The sequence below is a fragment of the Amblyomma maculatum genome, chromosome 6 (genome assembly GCF_055883805.1).
Source record: "Amblyomma maculatum isolate TAMU_Amacu chromosome 6, ASM5588380v1, whole genome shotgun sequence".
NCBI classification, from domain to species: Eukaryota; Metazoa; Arthropoda; class Arachnida; order Ixodida; family Ixodidae; genus Amblyomma; species Amblyomma maculatum.
The window spans coordinates 97,883,523-97,904,026 of record NC_139349.1 but is presented as its reverse complement, the minus strand read 5'-3'; the positions used below and the strand labels follow the sequence as shown (position 1 = coordinate 97,904,026).

The 20,504-nt window shown below is 44.1% G+C and overlaps 1 protein-coding gene and 1 long non-coding RNA gene across 2 annotated transcripts in view; one reads left to right on the top strand and one right to left on the bottom strand.

Moving 5' to 3' along the window:
* LOC146186370 (uncharacterized) overlaps window positions 1-20,504 on the top strand; it is a 378,918-nt gene that overhangs the window by 342,407 nt on the left and 16,007 nt on the right. The window lies entirely within an intron of this gene.
* LOC146186372 (uncharacterized) lies at window positions 3,449-6,343 on the bottom strand. Its single transcript, XM_084605820.1, has 3 exons — window positions 6,257-6,343; window positions 4,145-4,421; window positions 3,449-3,564 (listed from the first exon to the last, which is right to left on the bottom strand). The coding sequence occupies exons 1-2, from the start codon at window positions 6,341-6,343 to the stop codon at window positions 4,191-4,193; spliced, it is 318 nt and encodes a 105-aa protein (XP_084461946.1). The 3' UTR covers window positions 3,449-3,564; window positions 4,145-4,190.

Below are 20,504 nucleotides of genomic sequence, written 5' to 3'. Positions count from 1 at the left end.
TCCCGGGTCCTTGTTTAATTTTACGTTACACATTATTGTATTTTAAGGACGTTTTCTGCTCCGCAAACTGTTTCCATAGGTATTGTGAATTTATTTCGCTTTTTTTCTCTTGCTGTAAATATGTAGATGGGGCTAAATTTTTTTTAATACATACTGGATTGTTTGGTTCTTAACACCTTCCTTTTTCGTCTGATCCTGCCATCACAATTAATAATTTTCTGCTGTTAAACGGCCATGTAGTCATGAAATCCTCATCCCTCAACTCTTGTCAGCTGTTCAGATAATTCACCTATCATCGAGTGAGAAAAGAAAATTGAACGCCTAGACAATGCACGATCACATGGCTCATACTCAATACCCAGCTATATGGCTTGTATACATAGCAGTAACTACCAATTTATCATCACTAAATCAGTCACAATGAGTCCTGGCATTACATGCTTGTCATACACTCTTAATCTGGTTCCACATACCAAGTGGAACTTTCAAAAATGTTCACTTATAAGCGAAACATTTTTAAAATTTCCACTTATAACTGGATTCTATGTGGAACCAGGTTAAGAGTGTAGCCTCACATGCGTTATCCTTAGTCATATACATCATCTCATACGTACACGAATACACACGCGCACACTGTCCGAACTGGAAATCGGCAAAAGAATAAAACGCCGGGAAACTGCCTCAGCGCGCTTCACATGGTAGCACATGAAAGCCATGGCTTAAAGCTTACCTTACGCTCTACTGTGCGTTGCACGAGCTCATTCTACAGCGCACAAAAACAAATTGCACAAGATGCCGGTTGCAGAGAGCATGCACGCAACATGCGCGCACATAATTTTCAGAACTAAGCATTTTGTATTATCCACAGTTAGAAGAGTTGAGCACGCAAGCATACGTACCAGATATCAAGGATACAAGAATGACAAACACTACAGGAAAAAGCACGCAAATGAATGACTAACTTTACGGCAGAAATCGCATGCGCTGCAAGCACATGAACGGTTCGTGGATTGCTACTTGTCGCGCTTGATTTTGACTACCCTGAGAAGTCGTCTTCTCGGTTCTTTCGGAAATCAGAACATCTTCCAGTCATATCGTGACTGGTTCGAGCACTGGGGAACGCAACACATGGACATTTTGCCCCAGAAAACGCCGTGGCCGCGTCTCTCAATGACCTGCGACGAAGCATGTGCAGCGCAATGGCGGCGCCGGTCGGAAGGCGGCACTCACCCCTTCACAGAATGACTCCACCCTGCGAGAGGGCATGCGCAAGCGTCTGTTGCGAATGTGCCGGCATGGAGAGTCAAGACAGATAGATAGATGGTTTTATAGAAAGGAAAGGTGGAGATGTTGGCCGCAATGATTAAAATCTAGCCTGCTACCCAGCAGAGGGGAAGGGGAGGGGGAGGAGAGGATCATGATGGGTGACGATGTGGGAAAAGGCATACGAACATTTATACAGGCACGGCGACTTGCTTGACAAGCGGGAATCAAGTCTGGTGGCACACAAAATACGGCAAAGAGCCCGTACTGACTGGACACCCTTCCCCTTGTCCTACCAAGCGCCCAGAAGTAGTTCCTCCGACAGAGGCCTCTTGTCCAAATGCTTCGAGGAAACGGCTAGCACATTTATTTCACGCGCATACACTGGGCACACCAATAATATATGGTCCACAGTCTCGGAGATGCGACAGGTTGGACATTCCGGGGAGTCCACCTGTCCAATTGAATGCAAGTACCCGCGCGTGAAAGCAACGTTTAAATGAAGTTTATTTAGCAAGCCCGTATGATGGCGGGCAATTTTACGTGAAACATAAAATGCCAATTTTATATCGAGCCATCTTAGACAAATGTGTCGGGCGTCTGGCTGGGCCCAGTAAGCTGACGTAACATACTTCATACAGTTTGTAAGAAGACACGTCGTATCCGCTCTTGAAAAAGGCAGAGCTGTTTGGGTGCCGTTTCTGAGGACAATTGTTACTTCAACATCGCCCTGTTCCTTTCCATGGAGCCCGCAGGGGCAGGGATCCTTTGAAACATTATACTGTGGTGGCCTTGCAGTCGGGCAGATGTAGGGAGCTCCATAATGTTTAGTGCCAGAGGCTTGAAGGGGATGTGGCGTAAGAAATTTTCCAAAATTGGCTATGCAGTCTTTGAGTCCGTGAGTATACATCATTTTAGGGGTGGTTCCCCACATATATATCGAATAGATTCCTGACGGGCTACAAGTTCAGCAGCGGTTAATGTAGAAGTATATCCGAAAATGAAATGTGTCGCTTTCTGAGCTGGTATGACCACAGCTGCAGCGGATGCCTGTGCTGACACAGATCTGTTAGTGAATACGTGAATATAATTATGATATTCTGACCAAATGTACTCTGGAATAAGTCGTTTGAGCCCACTACGTGGAACCATTAATTTCTTAAGTATCTCGGGAACACGAAGGTGCACCAAAGGTTTATCCCATGGTGGTTAGACGGGACGATATGCACTTGTGCATATTGTCCCGTGCACTTGTATAACTCTTGCACTTGTGCACTTGTAAAAATCTTGCACTTATGCACTTGTAAATCGTCTAGTGCACTTGTAAAACTCTTGCACTTGTGTACTTGTAAATCGTCCAGTGCACTTGTAAATCTCTTGCACTTGTGCAGTTGTAAATCGTCCAGTGCACTTGTAAAACTGCAGTCTGGCCACTCGTCCAGAATCTTGCTCTGTGGGTGTAAACAGTGTAGTGTACGTGCTCGTAAATATACACGAAGTGGTTAGTGTGACCAATATATAGATATTGGGCAAGCATTTGCAGATAAAGGCGATGTTGACAAGTGGCACCATCTGGAGGTGCGGCAGCAATTCTTGGTGCTAGGGTGCCCGCGTTAGAAACTATCACCAACTAACAACATTCTACCCTCGCAAAGTATTTATTTCAGGCACTAAGCAAAAAAAAAAAGAACTGTTTTCAGTAGATAGTGCTTCATTTGACAATATTTTGAAGCCATATGCTTAAACACCGAATCACGAGAATTTTCGAAACTTATCGGTCATCCCCTGGATCACCTATAGAGTCCGGTAGCCGTGGTGGACGGAACCGTGACGGACAAAGGGGGTTGAAAATTTAATCGTTGAATGCGCTCCTGCGTAAGAACCATTAAACAAATTTTCAAAGGAAGACATCTAGCAGAATATGATCTATTCTTGTTTTCTAAGGCAGTAACATTGTGAATAAAATACACTCAGCGAAGATGCTTTGCGACATGCATGCCGATGCAAGGCGACTATTGCCTTTGAAAACTTTATGACCCCTCCACTTCACCTTTCAGACTTAAAAAAAAAAAAAAATCATACAAACCAGCAAACTGCTCGTAGAAAGTTATAATTTCGTATCTCTTAAGAGAAATCACAATAAGGTTTTTATGCGGTATAATAAGTGAGGCCAGCAGTGCTGATATGAAAAAGAGAATAAATAATTTTTTTATTGTTCAAATTAAATATGACCTCAACATTTCGGAGAACGTCTTTAGACTCTTAGTTGACGGCTGTTTCTCCTCGTGGACATGGCACCTGCTGATGGAAAAAAAAAAATGCTTGTCAGCCTAACTTGAGCGTTCTTGAAGTACTTTTTTTATATAGCAAACCAAAATCATGATTTTATTGTACTAGTGGGACTGTTGGAAAACCACGGCTGGAAATAAAGTTTCGATAAATGAAAGTTAATATTCAAAGAATAATTGTACTTCTGATTATCGAGACTTTTAATAATCCTGTAATTGATTTTCTGATCTTTCTTTTCTCAGCCTTAAAGTGTAGGGAACATGTTCTTATTCAAGGTTTTGAATTCTCTCCTTAAATTTGATTTCTCGATTTTCCGGCAGTTGGGAAGAAGAGGCAATCATTGAAAATGTTATGATCGGAAAATATATATATTTTTTCCACGGCGTTGTAAAATCTGCTACAGAGACCTTTCAACATGCACACAAGGCATGACTAGAAAGTTGCATATATCTTATTGTATTACGCACTCTACAGCTCCGCAAAGACTTCATCGTTTAAGGAATACCAATAAAAAAGCCGGCAAATTTCACACGATTGTGCGGTTTCTAGGTAGACTCGCACTGTCCAACAGGTGTTCGAATCAAGAACTTACGCTTTCAACTCTGTGCAGCAAAGAAATGATGTCCGCTGCGCGTTCATCAGCCACCAAATCCAAAGCCACCACCATAGCCGCCTCCGAATCCGCCTCCGTATCCGCCGTATCCACGTCCGTAGGGGTATGGGTAATAGCCTCCTCCACCACCACCACCGCGGGACAGGGCGCTGCCTAGCAGAGCGCCAGCTCCAAAGCCCAGTGCACCGGCTCCCAGGGCCTTGTGAAGGATGGCTTGGGCCACGGACACAGCGACGAGAAACATAAACACGAAGAGCTGCGCAAGATAATGAGAATTCCGTCGGGCTGAAGATTATTACAAGCAAAAGTGATTATTATTATGAGGTGAATGAAATCCATAGATAGCGGAGTCAAGTCTACTGTCATATGGAAGCTGCGGCCAGTTTGTTCAGATTACGCTTCCTCCCCTCGTGCAAAACAGTGGCTATGGTATGGTACGGCATCTATAACTTTAATAAAATGCCGGCAAAAGACGGTGTAATCCTGTGACGCTGGCCAAGTGTCGACCCGAGGTTATGCCCTATTCTTCATGGTGACATTCGTTTTATGTTTACTTATCTATTCCTGTGGCGCACCTGCGGACTTTATAACCATCGTTACTCCAACTTTATACTCTGTCTTCCAACGCCTCTTTTTCCCACTCTTCGATGTTCACTGTATTACGCTAACCTAGCCAGGCTGCCGTTACTGATTTTTGATAAGTAGCACAGGCACAACTGTAAGTTCCATGGGGCATCATTTTGTTTGTAGCAGTTTCACAATGTACCAGGCTTCTTGCACTCAATGTTTTCTATTTCTACGAAGCTGACAACTACACAAAGTCCAGCAGATCACCAGGTACTAGGGCAGCAATAACACTAGTGCTCCATTTGTTCGTAGCTACTTCGCGGCGTGCTGTTATCAAAACATCGTTGAACCCTCTTGGAAAAACAGTGGCTATGCAAGTGTTTGTTCGATGTTGGGCCTCATGAAGCCATCAGATTCAAGCCGCGTAAGCGTGCGAACGGCAAGAATAAACTGGTATAGGCCAAGTGTACCAGGAGGAAGTTCTTTCGCTATTGAGGCCAACAGCTGTTCCTAGTGCACCGGTAGCAGCTGCGAGAAAATTATTTATACCAAGGAGCCTTTTTAATGCTACAAGAGGCCAAGAAATGAAATTCAAGTTTCGCCATCACCGACCACTTTCCTAAGTAAACTGCACACGTTGACACCTAATTTCGGGCATGGACCCCAGAGGCTGGGCAAATTAGCTTCGAAAAGGTGACAACGAGCTGACCTCGGCGAAGATGTCTCGAAATTTGAGTTCAATGCCGCGCTCATTTAAAATTGCAATTCAGAAGTCAAAAATCTTCTTTTGCTGGGTGATAAAATTTACATACCCAGAAAGGGCAATTTTTTTAGTGACAACATTAATCAGATGGCGTTCTCCTCACTATCGTTTTAAGGGGTGCTTGACACTGTTCTTCTTTTAAGAGTGCACTTCTGCTACGTAAAGGATTTATAGTTGATTGATTTAGTAGCCTGGTCTTGAAGGACCGCCCTTGCGTGTGGGTGTCTCTCGTTTATAACGCTGTGGTATGATAAATTAGACAAAATGACAAGTTATTTAGGATTTCGTACACGAATCATGAACTCTAAGAGCACAAGCACTCTTGAAGAACTTAATATTGGGTCATATGGGCACATATTATTCCTTTAAGAAGAACTTTAGCTTTGCTGTTAGATTGGCTTTCTTGTGTATTCAAGCCATCATCCTCTAAAGGATCACTGGATATATAAAATGTCACAATTGCCAGAGAAGCAACCTTTATCGTGAAAATCAGAGCTGTTTTTCGGAAGCTGTTGAAGCATTGTAAAATATAAGGGTGACCTGGGCCAATAAAAATGAGGTGCACTAAATGATTCTGTTCCTACTATATAACAACGCTGTCATCCTGATTGGCACACGTCTATATCGTCTTTCGAAATGCTGCAAGCAGCTTGTGCAACAGCTAGTGCAAGGAATCATATTTAGGCAGTTACAGTTTTCAGATTAGTAACTAGTATAATTATTTTGCCATTCTTTGAGTCAACTGAAAGTGATGTACTCACCACAACCTTCATGCTTCCAGCTTCCAGGATCAACTCCGCGTTCTCGAAGAGTTCCCACTGCCTTTTATACCAGCCACAATTTGTCATGCAAGGCACTGGTCATCGAAGCTTTCAGTCGCGCCGTTACACGTCCTTGATACGTGACTTACGGATGCGTCAGCTCGTTTTTGTCAGTAATGGCTCAGTTCCCCGCATCTTCCGCAAATTATTCGCTGAACAGCAGGGCAGATTAACCGTCTCGCGATTCGGCTTCCACGGTATTGCGTGTTTGCTTTACGTAAGTGACACAAATAAGAAACAAGATCCGTGGAACAGGTTTGCGCCCACCTCTTGTCTTTCGTACATTACGGCAACGTCATTGGATTAGAATTAGTTAAGATGCTCCGGTAACCTTCCTTAATTCATCTTGCCTCTCAAGACAAAATCGGAAAATATTTAGTATGCACAATGCACTGGTATGCGCAATGCCACGTCGACTGCTATGTGGAAAGGAAAAGTCCGATCGATTAAATATTTTCCTCCTCTAGTTCTTGGAAAGGTAAATTCTTAGTTAAAAAAGGAGAAATTCGTCCAAAACCTTTCCAGTCTGCCATAAGGTCATGATATTTAATATTGGATTCGTATTTTTAAATTACAAGTCTCTCAGGGGAATTTTTTATTTGTTTTAATTGCTAGTAATAACCATTTTTCGTACCGGTCATGACATTCAAGAATATCATGCTGTCACTTTGTGGAGCTTTCTCTATTTGTAAATTTACTTCGAACGCTTTCTTTTTAGTTTAAAGGGGCTGAAGTCTGACTACATATTCACAAACAGTTAACACAATAATAATTTGATTTTGAGGCTACCGATAAAGTAGAAAAAAAGCTGCAGAACCTTTCGCTTGAACATGTATTTTGAGAGCTTATACAAGGGATTTATATTAGAAAATGGCTGCTGTATTCGCTTTATATTTTTACACTTAATGCGCCGATCAATTTTTAAGCTAAATTTGTTGCTTTTATTTAAAATGAAGGGCCATTCGCAGTTATATTCTTCTTCAAACTTTTGTACGCTTGCAGATATCGGTGCTTCATTTAAAACTAAATATGTGATTTGGAAACAAGCTATATCTGTTTATTGCTAGCTAAAGCGAGGTTTGCAGGGGCCTCATAAAGTCGGGTGAGTGGATGACATAGATAAGAGTTTTGGTATAAGGTTTCTGCAGCTGTCACAAGATAGAGTTGATTGCAGAAATATGCAAGAGGGTTTTGACCAGTAGTCGACGTAAGTGGGTTGTAAGTGTAAAAATGATGATGATGATGATAATGATAATGATTTTTTCATTCCCTGAGAGAAAGCAGTTTTCACCCGTGTTAGTGCACTGGGAGGAAGGAGTTTCTCCTGAGCCAATACGGTCGTTCCAGCGTATCTATCAAACGAGAATTTTCGTAGTAATCTGGGAGGCATGAGAATATTTTGGCATTCCAGACAGTGGGCGTCCTAGAAACACTGAGGAAATGTGGGGCAAAGAGCACACCCTGGAGACTGGGGGAATAGGCACTGGACTGCTTGGCCCCTGGCTTTCGTGTACTACTGTCTTGGACGACTCTACCGGGGCAAACCCACAACCCTACCCTCACTTCTACACTTCAAAAAGCGTTAGCCTATGAACCATCAATCAACCTACCTTCACGCTTCTGACATCCACATAGGACTGAAGCGATGAGGGAGTATGACGGTGAAGTCGAATTCAAAGGTTTACTATGAAGACGATCAACATGAAAGCGAAATATACTAGAACAACGAAGAGAAATGGGAACAGTGAGATGCCGACGAGTTCCGCGGTTCAAATTTCTTGACGTCGCTCTTATGCCTAGGTGGGAACAAAATAGGAGAGGTTTACCACTACTTAAAGTAGGTTATAAAGACCGAAACTTCTGTTACACTTGGTTTTGCAAAGCCGCTTGGATCGTGGCGTACTTCCGTGAATGGTAAGCCTCGCGTTTGACCGCCAGTCTGGCTTCTCGCTGCTCAGGGCCCCCTTCCTCCCTTCCCTTACGGCGTGCTTCAGGTGTCCACAGAACAAATGTGACAGATAGCGTGCCTTTCTTTTCCTGTGGAGCAATTATATTATTATTATTATTATTATTATTATTATTATTATTATTATTATTATTATTATTATTATTATTATTATTATTATTATTATTATTATTATTATTATTATTATTATTATTATTATTATTATTATTATTATTATTATTATTATTATTATTATTATTATTATTATTATTATTATTATTATTATTATTATTATTTCTAGCACCGTCGCCACGTCACGTTCCCTGAACTGGCCCCGCACAGTACATGGATGCATTTGCGTGTCACTTCCATCGAAAGGCGCAACGAAAAAGCGCTCGTGTGCGGTGGGATGTCAGTGCACGTTATAGGTCTACAGGGTGTCGGAATTCTTCCGAATCTCTCCGCTGCGACTTTTTCTTTCTTTCTTTCTTTCTTTCTTTCTTTCTTTCTTTCTTTCTTTCTTTCTTTCTTTCTTTCTTTCTTTCTTTCTTTCTTTCTTTCTTTCTTTCTTTCTTTCTTTCTTTCTTTCTTTCTTTCTTTCTTTTACGGTGTGGTTAAGGTGCCCACAGATACTGTGTGTTTCCTTTGTCACATATAGTCATACCGTTATTAGTCTGGGGAGGTGGGCTTGGTTTGACCTTGGTCTGTAATTGGTCGTTGTGTCGGAGCTAGGCCAAACTATAAGTTGTGCATGAAGTAGTACATGAATGTCGGCGTGGTTCAGGGAACTAGGTGGTGAAGGTAAGGTTTTAAGTAAAACTAATTGCTGGTCTAGTCGGTGTATTTGAACTGAAAGAAAAGGTTCCACAGCGCTAACAAAGACGAATACAGAAGTTTAGGGCCCGTCCTCCCCTTGTCTATTTGCGCATTTCTCTTTGTTAGCGCCTTACCTTTTAGTAAGTTTTTAACATGAGAAATTAATTGCGCCCTCATTGAAATCCCTTCGTTCCCATTCCTAACCAACGCCATTCTGCAACGTAAATTCCATACAATAATCGATTGTGATGGGGCCGTAGTAAAGACGATGCCAAACAGGGTAGAATGCATCCAGGAAAGGCAATGAGCAAGCTCGCTAAATAAGAGTAACGGTGCTTCTTGGAGGTCACTTGGCGAGTCAGTGATCAGTTAGTGGGTGCATACTTTTTCTGGTTACAAATCAGCTGCTGTTAAAATGGAATTTAAATGCAACTTGTTTTCATGGGTTCCATTTATAACTCAGACTTATCTTGAATTAGATCAAGGGTGTAGATGAAGGTTGACGATAAACAGGCGTAGCCGGCGAGTTCATTGTCAGGTTTATTATTTATGATGAGGTAGCTGTCTAACCTGGGTAGCTGTCGACGGCGAATTGAGCCTTGCATGCTGTGCCACACATACGTTGATTCATACACAGAAACGTAAACGCATGCGAAGCTCAATCAAGCATTCTGTCTCAGCGGCACTCCGCGTCAATAGAAACTAGCCTATCAAGTATGGGCAGTCGCATAGAAAGCCACTGAAGCATCGGGATTGTCGTTTTCCATGTGGATCCACTTAAAGTTAACATTAATTTTTCAATTTCATTTTAGTCTTGGTAGCATGACGGCCGCGTCAGACGAAAGCAGCGAATGGTCGGACACAGAAATGACATGATAGTGGATGGCGCCTTCGATGATAGCAATCCCCACTCGCGGCATACACCGCCTAATATCTGGATGCTTGAAGTACGTCACTTTGTCACTAGACAACAGTAACCGATGCCAGAACACATTGATCCGAAACAGAAATAGTTAATTAAGCTTTATTGAATGTGACCCCTGCGGACTAAGTGTTGAACCCTCACTACCGCGCACCAGCACATCGTTTGGATTAAACTTTATTTATTTCCTCTGTCTCATAGGTGTACAGTTTAGTAGCAGCATCGCATGAAGTTACAGCTGCAATAAAAAGTTGGATATATGTACTGTTTAATTAATGTCATCCACAAGTGTTTGCCAGTTTTGTGGTAAGAGCTGAATGATTGCTTATTGCATGCTTGGTACACGAAACCTTAACTATTAATAAGGCTCCGCAAGGCGGTAAAGAAGAAAGATCAGTGGTTTAAATTACGGGTTTATTACGCGATAGCATATACAGTTCATTCAGCTGGAAAGCTGTCGCCGCCGTAAATGGCGTAAATAGTTCTGCCATAAATAGGGCGAACACTTGAAATAGGTAGCACACTTAAGGTATACCTTTTAGCATACTATGAGAGCGTTAACACTCTTGTTTGCCTGCTCCCCTTACGGTTGCTCGTTCGCCCACGACAACTTTCCTTTAATATAGGGTGGACACTTGAGCTGCGCTATTGTGTCTCCTCTTAAGGCGAACCTTGAGCGTCATCCGAATTTTCTTCTTGTATATACTAAAACAACTGTCAGGGATTACACTGTAAATCCTCAGAGATTTATCCCATTCAATGTCGTCGTTGATTAGCATCATCAGTTAAGAACAACAAAATTAGATGTCGCCGCTGGGGAAATAAACCTAAAAGGCGAGAGCTTGCTCGATGAGAAAATGTGCGACCTAGACTGGGGTATGTTTTAATTATTGCACTGCAGGAATGCATATCGTGTTGACCACTATTCTGGGCATAAACAAGGGTGATCGGCAGCAGTACTCGTGGAAGGTTTCGCCGATGACGACGCCATTGTGTGGGGATCACAACGCGCGTGAGATGCCCAAAACTATAATGATCATTCAAGAGCGAGCACTGCATTAGCTGCATATAGAATTTTGACCAGCCACTGCACATGCGTTCACTGGTCCCGAAATATCGGACTTTTGGTCACGACATCGGTAGTGTTTACTGGACCATTTCTAGCGGGTGGACATCGGGTTGGCGTCCAAGCTGAAAACGAAAGGTGTACAGAACATAGGAAGTACATTAAGAAAGCGATCCACCCGAGCATGTCCAGACGAGCGCACGCGTTTACACAGCGCGCAAGGCCCAGTCACAACTAGCGCAGAACTTCAGCTAGAATGTACTATCTCTGCGCACTACTTCGTCGATGGCCGTTCCGAGCGGCGCCGTCGTATGTTGCAGACGGGGTTGAGGAGAAACCAAGCGTCTGTAGGTGTGTGACGCCCTCTATGGCTGGCGTGGATAGCCGAGAGCTTTAAGTAATGTGGACAAGTGGAGCCATTTGGAGGCGCGGTGGGAATGCTTGGCGCTAGGGTGCCCGCGCTAGAAACTTTCCTACTAACAATCGTCTACCTTCTTAATGTGGTTAACGAATCTATTAAGTAAAAAAAAAAGAAAAAAGAAACGATGCTCGCAATAGGTTCTGTTTCACTTGACGATATTTTGAAGTATACTCACAACGTCAACACACTACAATTTTCAAAGCTCATCTGAGAGTCCCTAGCGCGCCTGTGGAAGACCTGTAGCCTTGGTGGGCGGCACCGTGACGGGTAATGGAGTTTGAAATGTAACCCTTAAGTGCGTTCCTGCATTAACAATCCGCCTTGGTACCTGCGACGTAATGTAAATATCTATCCCAGCTGTACATCCCAAAACACGTATGTAATACAAATTGTGCATGCGCTTTCTGTATATGTTTGTATCTATATTTATTTGTGAAGTTATTGTACACTGTGTATAATTTCATTTCGTTGTCATTCAAAATTTTGTATATCATTATCACGGACCGCCAAAGTTTGCCGGAATGCAAATAGTGATTTGTGATATATTTCCGCGTCATGAGGTATGTTATGTGCAGCGTCCCCTCTTCTCAACCGCGTACATTTTTAGTTATGATCATTTGTCATCAGACATGTCAATGTCTAATAATACATTTTTATTTTCAAAACACAATCATTAAACGAGATTCGAAAGGGAATAACCTGGCACAATATGACCTATTCTTGTCTTCTAGGACAATAATGCTGTGAACATCATGGGCGCAGCGAAGGTGCTTTACGACATGCCTGCCCATGAAAACCGGTGACCGCCTTCGAAAATTTAAGATCCGCTCCGCTTCACACTTCAGACTTTAAGAAACCATACATTCGAGCCAACTGTTCGTACTAAGTAATAATTTTGTAATAACAAAAAACAAAAACATAATAATATGTGGTGACATAAATATAATATTCTTGACCCTAGCAGTTCATGCTGTTCTGAATATGTGCAATGTATGCTGCATTTTGGCATTTCTTCTCTAATTCTTTCTCCTACTTCTTCTGATTTTATTAGTTCGAATACATTAATTGATCACATATTGACTAACACGGATGCTGATTGCACAGAAGGAGTAATAGAGTATACAATTACAGATTGCAACCCCCCCCCCCTTTTTTTTTATCTCTAGAGTTGAAAAAGAAGGCCGTAAATAACCATACTAAAGCATCATTTAACTACGAAGAATTTATTGGTTTAATTCGTAAAATAGAGTGGAGCTCTGAGCTTGAGGAGCAATGCCCAAATAAGGCGCTTGAGCAGTTTTCGACAAAAATTGCCATCTGCATTGATCAATGCACCAAGCATATCCCTACCGTGCGGTGGTTTCTAACACCACGAAATCCATGGGTTACCATTGCCCTGGTCCGTGCTATTAACAAGAAAAATAATTTGCGCAGAAAGCTGAAAACACAGCCTTTTAATACTGCTGTGAGATGTAGACTGCGAAGATATTCTAACGTACTTTCCTCAGTGCTGAAACTTGCAAAGCGTAACTACTATCAAGATCGCATTTTAAAAAACGGAAACGACTGTAGGCGCAACTGGCAACTTATTAAACAATTTCTTAACAATGAAAATCGCGAAGCATGCATAACAAAAATAACATGTGAGAACACCACTTATAGGATAGGATAGGATAGGATAGGATAGGATAGGATAGGACAGGATAGGATAGGATAGGATAGGATAGGATAGGATAGGATAGGATAGGATAGGATAGGATAGGATAGGATAGGATAGGATAGGAAATACGTTAGTTTACTAGGAAGGTCTTGTGCTAGTAGCAGAAGAGGTCCATCTTCCGTCTTCTCACAGGGTCGGTGCCCCTATTCCAGGGCTCCGCTGAGCTTCGCTGCTCGCTGGACGTGCTGGATTAGACCTAGTTGGCAATCCAAATCGCCACTGGAGAGCCAGCTCTCCCACTGTTCCGCACTCGGGTCTTTACGAAAGCTATCGTTATTTCTACATTGCCACGTGATGTGGTATAATTAAGGTTTGCTACCACACCATGGGCAGGTGTCCCGATATTGTGACGGGTAAATTTTGCTTAGGATATGCAGGTTAGGGAATGTTCGTGTCTGCAGTCTTCTCTTCGCCAGTACACTACCTCTTGTTGTTTTAGATCCCGATGAGGCAGCGGATAGCGGATCCGTACCCCCTTATAGTAGTTCAGAATGTCTGAGTACGTATAGGGCCGACTCGCTCGGGTAGATCGTCCGATTGGGAGGAAGCTCGGCTCCTCTACCCTCGAGCTACCTCATCGGCGTGTTCGTTCTCCGCTATGTCGGTGTGTCCTGGCACCCAGTAGATGTTGTGATTGACTTTTGATGGGGTCGCGCTCTGGAGGAGCCTGAGCGCGGCTCGACCTATGCGGCCGTTCATGTAGTTACGGCACGCTTCTCTCGAATCTGTAAGAATGGTAAGGGACGTGTTGCTTCGACCCTTACCATTCTTACAGATTCTTACCACTTATAGTAATCCCATCAAAATTGCCAATGCTTTTAACCCGCACTTAGGCATTTCTCAGAGTTCACAGGCCGTAACCAATTTACCCTCCTTGACATGTTCCTCCCACACGTTTTGCTTGCGCCCTACTATCTGCAGAAGAAGTCCACCAAGTCAATAAATCACTCAATACAACCTGTGCAGGATTAGACTCTATTCATCCCTCTAAAGTTAAGCTTATCTCTGAAGCCATGCGCAATTCTGGCAATTTTAATAAACAAGATATTTAAAGCAGGTGTTTTTCCAGACTGCCTTAAGGTTGGTAAAATAATCCCCATTTTCAAGAAAGGCGATCGAACTTGTTTCAACAATTACCGTCCCATTTGCATCCTTCCTTTTTTTGAACAAATTCATCGAGAAACGTTTTTACCCACGGCTAATGAATTACCTAAGTACATTTAAACTTTTAGCTCCTCAACAATTTGGATTCCGACCAGGCTATCCTACCGAATTAGCGCTCATAAATTTTATTTAATGTGTGAAGCGAGCCATTGACAACGGTTTAATTGTTGGAGTAATAGCAAAGATCGCGGGTAGAATCCTCGATCAAAAGCGAATAGAAAGAGACGTCACCCTTGTTTGGACGCCAGCCCACGCAGGCGTGCCCGGAAACGAGGCGCACACAAACTAGCCCGAGGTCTCACACACCGGGCTAGAGGAGTGCCACCGGAGCAAGACAAACAAGAGGACCTGATTAACTTTAGCGAAATAACAATGCACTACAGGCTGAGCAGGAGGGTCCTACCACCACCAGACTCCACGTTAGGCAAAAAGGAAGCAGTAGCATGGAGAAAGCTACAGACAAATACATACCCGAACCCAGTTCTTATCAACCATATATGGCCAGAAATACGATCAGACCTATGTTTCCTGTGTAAGGAAAGGGGATCTCTAGATCACATGATATGGGAATGTGCAAAGTCACCAGGCAGGGCTAAAAATATAACTGAAGACGCTTGGGGACTCTTCTGCGAAGCTCAGACCCAAGAGCCCAAAGAGAAATTGTTCGACTGGCCGAAGATGCCGCCGGAGTCCAAAAACTACCGGCCGGCAACTAAGGCGACTGTCCCACCTTCCCGGTCTAACCACCGAAGAGCGGGATAGTCACTATGTTGTACGAATAAAAGTTATCTCTCTTTCTCTCTCTCTCGCTCTCTCTCTGGAGCCATTTTTATTGATCTAACAAAAGCTTTGGTCGCAATTGACCATCACATTCTTGATCATAAACTAGAATCATTTGGAATCTCCGGCCCACCCCTCGAGTTTATCCGCAGTTATTTAAGCAATCGACCTCACGTACTTCTTGTAAATAATACCTTTTCTACCATTCAGGCTGTAAACAAAGGTGTTCCGCAAGGATCGATACTTGGCCCTCTACTCTTTTTAATGTTCAATAATGATCTGCCCGTTGCACTAAATACAAATTGCATGTTATATGCGGACGATACAACTATTTATGCTTCTCACAGATCCACCGCCACATTTCAGCATATGCTTAACACAGATCTTAAAGGAGTATAGACACCATTTTTTGAAGCGTCGGAAGGAATACGATTGCTTTCCTGGTTATACAGAGATGCTCCCCAAGCAATCCCAACCTCGCACGTTTCCGCGAAGATATTTTAATTTGATTTTAAAAACAAGCCAGGCAAGTACTCCGTTTTTCAAAACCCATTGGCATCGACATCTCTGTGACGAAAACGTGTACATAGGTAAACAACATGACGTCATCAAACAACTCTGACGTGGAGTCGGCAAAGCAAAGAGCAGTGACGACACATGGCCGGATTCGAACAGCGCCGCCGCCGCTTCCGGCCGTGCCTGAGAAAGAACTCCGCTTCTGCTCGCTTTACTCGATGGCTTCTTCGTTGGTGCATGTTACAATTACCTCACCGGTGTACGTATGGAGACTGCCTGCTAAACTCAGGCCCCAACAGCATGCCTGCACAAGTGTAGGGCTTACGGCAACGGTGCCTGTCGATGGCGCGCCGCAAACATACTGCGCCGCTTCCCGCCTACCCTAGACGTCGCTAGCCCTAGCTGGTTTCACATCGAAGCGCCAACGAAAGGCGCTTCGGAACGAGCTAACGCTGTAAAAAACTTCGGAGTTTAGCGCCGCTTTACTGGCAAGCCCATCTCTTAAAATAATTTCTTGCTTTGCGCGACGCCTTCAGCAGCGGGGCTAGCTGACTGACATCAGGTGCGTCGCACCGGGCAGCAGCTGTCGGAAAAAAAAAAGTTCGCTTGTATCACTGTAAATATTTTTACAGGACCTCCGTATTGGCCGAATAAATCCTCGCAATTTAATCGTGACTGATAGTCCTTTGTACAAATAGCTATGTAAGCGAATGAACAGCGATCTGCGATAGCTAGATTACCGATAGCGGATGCTGAGGCAGCAATGACTTGGGAGCCGATCGCGGCGGCCACGGCTTTACGCACCCAGATTGCCTTGACTGCGCCAGATGGCGCCACATGCTTGGACGGCGGCACGCAGGCCTGCCCCGTCGGGACCAATCAGCGCGTGAACAGGCGTGAGCACGGGAGCCATCGGGAGAGCTTACGGGTTACGGTGGCTGATCGCGTCATTACAAAAATATTTTTATAGAACAACTTGGCTCACAGCGTTGGTCAACCGGACTGATAAAGCAGCATCTTTACGGTTCCTTTGTTCAACATTCCTACCAGTCGACATTTCCTGCGCGTCAACCGACCAAGCTTTCGTGGCTGCTGCTGATTCCTGCTTCGTCGCTTGAGTCGCAGGCGAGCGGGTCGGGATTAAAGTGCCCGGCAATGTTAGCAACATCCACGCTATTGGGCGAAACAACGTCGCAGTACTAATTATGCTATGCTGAAGCGCTGCTCGACGACGATATATTTTCGTGCACGTGCGACAGCAAGCAGACGAAAAACACGACCCGAATGCGTCATCAGATTTTGTGTTTACGCGATCACCAACCTTGCCAGTAGGGGGCGCTCGTGTGGCGTTCTCGTATCTTTGACGTCATCGCGCGCTCGTGTCCGGAGAGATCGAAACCGAAACTGGCCCTGATAAATGCACTGATAACAAATTAATTGATCTGTGCTGGGGCTTTTTGGGTCGCAGTCCCTTTGTTTTGGACCACTGTGGATCGATTAAAGCAAAAATACCGGAACAGAAAATGTACGTGTCTATACTCCTTTAATACCATTACCACGTGGTGCGAAAATCAGTTCAGGCGTTCAGTCGTGTCCGACTCTTCGTGACCCTATGGACCATGTCACGCCACGCTTTCCGGTCTCTCACTATCTTCTTAACATCACATAGCTTCATCTGCAATGCATCGAGAATGCCATCTAACCATCGCGTTCGCTGCCTACCCCTTCTCCGGCGACCCTCAACCTTTCCCAACATCAAATCTTTCTCCAGCAACTCCTATCTTCTCATCAGATGACCAAAGTAGCTGAGCTTTAACTTTAGAATTTGACCCTCCAATGAGCAGTCAGGGTTTATGGTCGACAATATCGACTGGTTTGATCTTCTGGCAGTCCAAAGAACTCTTAAGAGTCTTCGCCAGCACCACAATTCAAACGCGTCAATTCTTCGGCGGTCAGCCTTTTTCACAGTCCAAATCTCGCATCCATACATCACAACTGGAAAGACCATAGCACGGGTTATACGGATCTTGGTTGGCAGACTAATGTCTCTGCTCTTTACTAGGCGGTCAAGGCTAACCATTGTTCTTTTTCCCAGAAGCAGGCGTCTCCTAATTTCATGGCTGCAGTCTCCTTCCGAGGTAATCTTGGCGCCCAAGAACAGAAAATCTGTCACAGCTTCCACTTCTTGTCCATTGATGCTCCAGGACTTGATAGGGCAAGACGCCATGATCTTCGTCTTTTTAACGTTCAGTTTAAGCCCAAACTTCTCACTCTCTTCTCGTACGCGCATCAGAAGTCTCTTGAGTTCCACTTCACTTTCTGCCATTAAAGTGGTATCATCCGCATATCTAAGGTTGTTGATACGTTTTCCAGCAATCTTCACTCCAGCTGAAGACTCGTCCAGACCGGCCTTTCTCATGATGCACTCTGCATATAGGTTAAATAGGCAGGGCGACAGTATGCAGCCTTGCCTCACCCCTTTCTCAATCGGAAACCAATCAGTAAGACCATGCCCAGTTCTGACTGTGGCCTCTTGCCCTTCATAAAGGTTCCTGAGGAGACAGATGAGGTGAATTGGAACTCCCATCTCTTGGAGAGCTTGCCACAATCTGCTGTGATCTACGCAGTCAAACGCTTTCGCATAATCAATAAAGCAGAAGTAAATGGGTTTCTGGAACTCTCTTGCTTTTTCCATGATCCAGCGAAGGTTGGCAATTTGGTCTCTAGTTCCTCTGCCCTTGCTAAACCCAGCCTGCACGTCCGGAAGCTCCCGATCCACATACTGCTGCAGCCTACCTTGCAGGATTTTTAACATCACCTTGCTAGCATGCGAAATAAGCGCGATCGTGCGGTAGTTGGAACAATCTTTGGCACTGCCTTTCTTTGGAATGGGGATGTAAACTGACCTCCTCCAATCCTGTGGCCACTGCAGGGTTGTCCAAATCTTTTGACATAATGTATGCAGTGTGTTAACAGCGTCGTGGTTGAGGTTTTGAAGCAACTCAGCTGGAATACCATCAATTCCGCTAGCTTTGTTCTTAGCAAGGCTGGCTAAGGCCCATTCAACCTCACTCTTCAGGATGCCCGGCACGAGATCAGTAATCACAACCGTCCTATGTTGGGTTTGCACATCCGGGTCCTTCTTGTACAGTTCTTCTGTGTATTCCTGCCACCTCTTCTTTATCTCTGAGGCTTCAGTGAGGTCCTTGCCTCGTTTGTCCTTTATCACGCCCCGCTTAGCACAGAAGCTTCCTTTGATATCTTTGATTGTCTTATACAGAGCTCTTGTGTTCCTTAATTGGCTGTTGTCCTCAACTGCTTGACACTGTATGTTCAGGAAGGCATTCTTATCTCTCCTTGCTATTTTCTGAAAATCCGCATTGAGAACCTTGTATCTTTCTCTTTCCCCCATACCTTTTGCCATCCTCCTTTCCTCAGCTATTTGCAAAGCCTCTTCAGATAACCAGTTTGCTTTTTTGCATTTCTTTTGCTTTGGAACTACCTTAGTAGCAACTTCTTGTATTATATCACGAACATTGGTCCACATCTCTTCGGGCACTTTGTCTTCTAGATCTAATTCTTGAAATCGATTCCTCACTTCCACAGCATATTCTAATGGAATCTGATCCAGATCATACCTGAAAGGCCTTCTAGTTTTCTGCGTTTTCCTCAATCGAAGCTTAATTTTGGCAACAAGAAGCTGATGATCGGTGCCACAATCGGCCCCAGGCCTTGTTTTTACTGCTTGTATAGCGCTTCTCCATCTCTGCCGGCAAATAATATAATCGATCTGATTCCTGTACAGACCGTCCGGTGAAATCCATGTGTACAGGCGCCTCTTGTGCTGTTGAAAATGAGCATTCGCTATGGTCAGGTTGTTTTCTTGACAGAACTCTACTAGCCTCTACCCAGCTTCATTTGGCTCACCAAGACCGAACTTGCCTGTAATTCCGGATATTTCTTCACTCCCGACCTTAGCATTCCAGTCTCCTATGAGAAAAACGACGTCTGATGATGGGGTGCGGTCTAAAAGGCATTGTAGGTCCGCATAAAATCTCTCAACGTCAGCTTCTTCAGCAGCAGTGGTCGGTGCATAGACTTGGATAACTGTTATGTTGAAAGGGTGACCTTGGATCCGAAGTGAAATCATTCGGTCGTTTTTGGGGTTGTACCCTAGCACTGCTTTGCCCATTCTTCTGTTTACTATGAGAGCGACCCCAATCCTTCTCTTGGATTCGTGCCCACAATAAAAGACATAATGGTCGCCGGAGTTAAATTCTCCCATTCCGGTCCACTTGAGCTCGCTGATACCCAAGATATCAATGTTCAATCTGTCCATTTCTCGCTTGACGATATCCAGTTTACCTTGCGTCATAGATCTTACGTTCCATGTTGCTATGTGATATATCTCCTTGCAACATCGGACTTTCCGGTCACTTCCCGACACATCCACAACTGAGCGTCCTTTTGGCTTTAGCCCAGCCGCTTCATTCGTCCTGGAGCTACTAGGAATCGCCCTTTGTTCATCCCCAGTAACATGTGGGACGCCTTCCAACCTGGGGGGCTCATCTTCCGGCGCCATATCGATAATGGTATTGTGACTGGCCATAGGGTTTTCTTGGTAGGAAATACTGGAGTGGGTTGCCATTACCTTCTCCAGTGAATAACATTTTGTCAGAACTCTCTGCCGTGACCTGTCTATCTTGGGTGGCCCTACACAGCAGAGCTCACGACTTCATCGAGTTTCGCAAGCCCCTCCGCCACGACAAGGCAGTGATCCATGAAGGGGGGTGCGAAAATAGCAAGTTACAAATTAATCCCCAAAAAACAACTTTTGT